At 35.7% G+C, this 4535-nt stretch overlaps 1 protein-coding gene across 1 annotated transcript in view; it reads right to left on the bottom strand.

Annotated features, from left to right (window-relative positions):
* The window catches only part of LOC107041533, a gene marked incomplete at its 3' end in the record, with an annotated part of 149583 nt that overhangs the window by 79670 nt on the left and 65378 nt on the right, over positions 1-4535 (bottom strand). Inside the window, 1 exon segment of the mRNA XM_029126339.1 lies at positions 912-1033. Within this exon segment, the coding sequence (XP_028982172.1) occupies positions 912-1033 (122 nt within the window).

Below are 4535 nucleotides of genomic sequence, written 5' to 3'. Positions count from 1 at the left end.
CGCCCAGCCGGGATTCGAACCCGGGTCTCCCAGTTACGCGCCGGGCACTCTTCCAACTAAGCTACCGGGAACCACGGAAATTCTCACTCCAAATTCAACTCAGCACGCCGCCTAACCACCTTTAGGCATTAAATAAATTCAAATAGAATTAAAATTTAGAGAGAAAAATCACGGCGGGAAAAACCGACTAACGTGGTCGGTTTTTGGTCTGGATATACGACTTTTAGACCAAAAACCGACTATCTCTAGAAAAATCCGATCAAAAACCGACTAAATTTTTCGACTCGGGTATCTACAAATGTCACTGTATTTATGTTGAATTTCTAAAAATTAATCACCGAAAACCCAAGTTGTCGATTACATAGATACAGACATGACTCTAAATATATCATTTCTTCACGTTTCATAACATTCTAGCCCATTTGCAATCAAAATTAGAAAATCAGAAAACCGGTCAAAAACAAGGCTTCCATTCGACAGCAAAAACCGATAAAGATCCATAGAAACCAATAGTGTCTTTTCTATCAGATTCCTTCATTTTTTATCACCGATATTTATTCAGTTCGATGCACCGTCAGCACAAAGAAGAAACTGATCACGAATTTCTCATTGGACATTCGTTACACTCGTTTTGTCATCTGGAAATGAAAACTGCATTTGGTATTCATTACTTCTTGTAGATTGATTAAAATGAGAATTTTTCATTTCTCGTTTATCATTCCTCCGGGATTTTCTCTGTCTCTGATTTGAATTACATTTGCACCAGTGGATGGAGGTTGGTTTCAAATGCATTTCTGGAAAATATTAACATTTCATCGACGATGAGAATACATAATTTATCTCCGAATCGATTGAGACTGGTTTTATTCATTTCTTCTTTTTAAAATGGTTTTTATAGATTTCGTAATTACCCTTTTCTGAAGGAGTTCCGTCGTGCTCTCTCGACCCTGCACCACTCGCGGAATTTGATGGTGAACTGCCATGTCTCCGTTCATTTCTCGGATGCTTACGGGACTCGTCATTAATCTCTCACCTGAAAAAGCGAAAAAGATTTTCTGGCATTAAATTTTGTGAGGTGAGGAAAATGTGATAAATTTCTCGTATGGTCAGGATTAATGGATTCCACTCTACCTTTTTTCATAAAAAGATGCATTTTCTAATAGAAGAAATACAGAGAAACACACTAAACTTTCAATGTCTATTAATGAGAGATCGCGGTGAAATAGTAAAGTCTTTGTTGGAGCGACGGACGTATCGAGTGACATTTGATATATGGTGGGACAAATAGTGGGAGTAATGATGACTACAATCGATTTTCCCCCGTGAATGAACGAAAAATGTTTTTCATTGTTACATTTAAAATCATCCAAGTACCGCGGTTTTCATCTAATTGCCTTTTTTTTCAAAATATTCGTTAGGCTCCAAATAAGAATGGTATGCATCCATTTTCAATGCATTTGATAAATCGTGGAAAAATTGAAGATTTTTTTCCATCCGATACTTTTGCATTCATTTATCAATTTTTCATTTTTTTCATAATTCGTTCAATGGATCGTAAAATGGATGCATATCTGTATTCTTTGCAGACTAACGAACATTGTGAAATGAAATTTGTCAATCGGATAAAAACTGAGATACTTGGACAATTTTGAAGGTAAAAGTGCAAAGCGTTATTTTTTCTTATTTCAAGGGGCAACATGGATTGGGCTTGTCATTTTTCCGACTTTTTAACATTTGCTATCATATCTTGTACTGAATAGAAAAGTCGTGTTGACTATTTTGGGATTTTTAGGTGAAAAAAGGTCGATAAGGGATTTTTTACGGACTCTGGGCGGAAAAAGCTTTATTTTCTCGCCAGTTTAGAGGGAAGATAACGATGTTCTGCTCTCCCGTCATAAGAAATAACTCCTCGCCTGGAAAAGACTCTCTTTATGGTCCGTGCTGGCTATTTCCAGCCACAAACCATATTCTCAATGTTCGTCGTGACTTAAATATACGCCTTGAAATAAAAATATGTTATTCTCACGGTGACACCGCCATCTTAATGAACTCCACTTGTCCTCAAATTTTACTGTGTAATGTGTAGTATTCTCCTCGTCTCTACAAAATTCATTGCGTAAAATATGTGATATGTCATTAATTACGAATTAGAGATTAATGAAGGACGATACAAATCAGTGACGAATATATAACCCAATTTATGGCGAGTGATGACAGTGATATACCTCGTGGAATTCTCGAAGAAGCACAAATTTATTTTGATGATACTCTACCTGAAAAATCTAAAGAGAAATATATAAAAAATTATGATGATTTCAGGAAATGGCGACAACAGAAGGGATGTAATTCCTTTGATGAGCCAACTCTAATGGTTTATTTCGGTCACTTGTCAAAGACAAATTGTCCCACAACTCTGTGGTCCATCTATTCAATGCTTAAAAGCGTATTGGTAGCGAGACAGAATGTGAACATTGACAAGTATAAACAGCTTGTTGCATGGCTAAAGAAGAGAGATAAAGTATATGTACCCAAGAAGGCAAAAATTCTGATGTTGGAACAGGTGGCCGAATTCTTGTCAACAGCACCTGATTATGATCATCTCCTCACAAAGGTAATTATCCTCAGCAAATCTGTAGCGAAGTAGTCAATGAGGTTGAGTTGATTTCAATTCTCGATTATTTCTCGATTAATATCTCCAAACTGAGGGGAATAATAAAATCGTTATGGATACCTTTTTTGCCCACAAAATCTGGATCTACAAAAAAGGTTCTAACAAGAATTTCGCTATTTCACTTAGTTTCCGAGATATTGATCGACAAATAACCGAAAATCAAAATCAATATAACCTCCTTGACCACTTCGCTACAGAAATGCATATAGGGGAACCAATGCGATTAAGCTATCGTGTTGAATTTGAAATAAATAATCATGACGATCCTCATTTTTTTTCAGGTTATTCTGGTTACTGAACTGTTAGGCACCTTCAGGAAGCAAGATCTCTGGAATTTGAAGGCTAAAGATGTTCAGGACGATCCACAAAAACGTGAATTGTTATTTTCCTTGAAGACAACTAAAAATGGTCAACCCAAGGATTTTCTTGTGGATGCTGAGTATTACCCACTGGTAAAGAAATATATGACATTACGAGGATCAAACATCACAACGCCCAACTTTTTCATTTAGTATCACAAAGGGAAATGTTCAAATCAGAACGTTGGTGAACACCCATTTGCTCACATGCCTCGGGAAATTGCCAAATATCTAGAGTTGGATACACTCTCTGATTACACAGGACATTGCTTCCGCCGTTCTTCGGCCTCAATGCTGGCTGATGCAGGTGTAAGTATGACTTCAATTCAAATTGCAGGAGGGTGGCAGTCCCCTGCAGTTGCTCGAGGATACATACAGAAATCCAAGAGAACCAAGAGTATAATCAATCAAGAGATAAGAGAGTCTATCAATTTCCGGAATGCCTCGGCATTTTTGTAGCCGCAGATCGACCCAGGATCACAAATTCAGCAGCATCAATTCCACAATAACCTCCCATGCAAAACACAAAACTTCAGGAACGAGACAATCACAAGAGTCCATTAACGAAATTACAGAAAATAAAGAAAATGAATTTCCTAATCTGAACACTTCATTTTTGAATTATAATGAGAATACACCAGCAGTCCAAATTCCTCAGAATTACACAACATCAAGAATTGGAGAGGAAATTAACAACAATTTCCCGTTGAGAACATCCAACTCGAGAAGCGAGACAATCAGAGGCGAGTTCAATAACGATATGACTAACAACAACAATGATAATTATAATACAACGATCAATGAGCAGAATACGCAAGAAATAACTACCAAAGACATTCAAAGTACTACGATCAATAATTATGGGACAGTGAATATTTACAATCATAGAGGAAAATAATAAATATGATGATTGAACAAACAAAAATTTCCAAAAACATCGAGCTTTTCAAAAGATATAATCGATGTTTTATTCAAGTTTTCTAAAGACTTTAACTGTAAGAAACAAACATGAGAGTTCTTATTCATAGAAGAAATAAAACAGAAATGTATATTTATGTAGAACTTCAATAAATATAATTTCAGTGCATTTTTGTTCTTCTATTATTTGCAAAAAATAAACAAATAAAAATCAAAGCCAAGTCAAGAAATGTCCAATGGATCATGGAATGTGCTATCAGATTATTATGGGGAGGATAACTCTGAATAGAAGGATTTTCAAAAAAATCTTCATAAACTAAAAAATTCAGTAGAGACAAGATTAAAAGTTCTTAGCGCGGATCAGAAGATACAGATTGATACGAGACAATGAGTTGGAAAACTCCGCGCCAAGAACTTTGAATCCTGTCTCTACTGAATTTTTTATTTTATGAAGATTTTTTAAAAAATTCTTGTATTCAGAGTTATCCTCTCCATAATAATCTGATAGCACATTCCATGATCCATTGGACATTTCTTGACTTGGCTTTGATTTTTATTTGTTTATTTTTTGCAAAATTTCTATGGGA

Source organism: Diachasma alloeum, unplaced genomic scaffold (genome assembly GCF_001412515.2).
Source record: "Diachasma alloeum isolate Michigan unplaced genomic scaffold, Dall2.0 Dall_scaffold_00367, whole genome shotgun sequence".
Taxonomy (NCBI): Eukaryota; Metazoa; Arthropoda; class Insecta; order Hymenoptera; family Braconidae; genus Diachasma; species Diachasma alloeum.
This window is presented reverse-complemented; position numbering and strand designations above follow the sequence as displayed.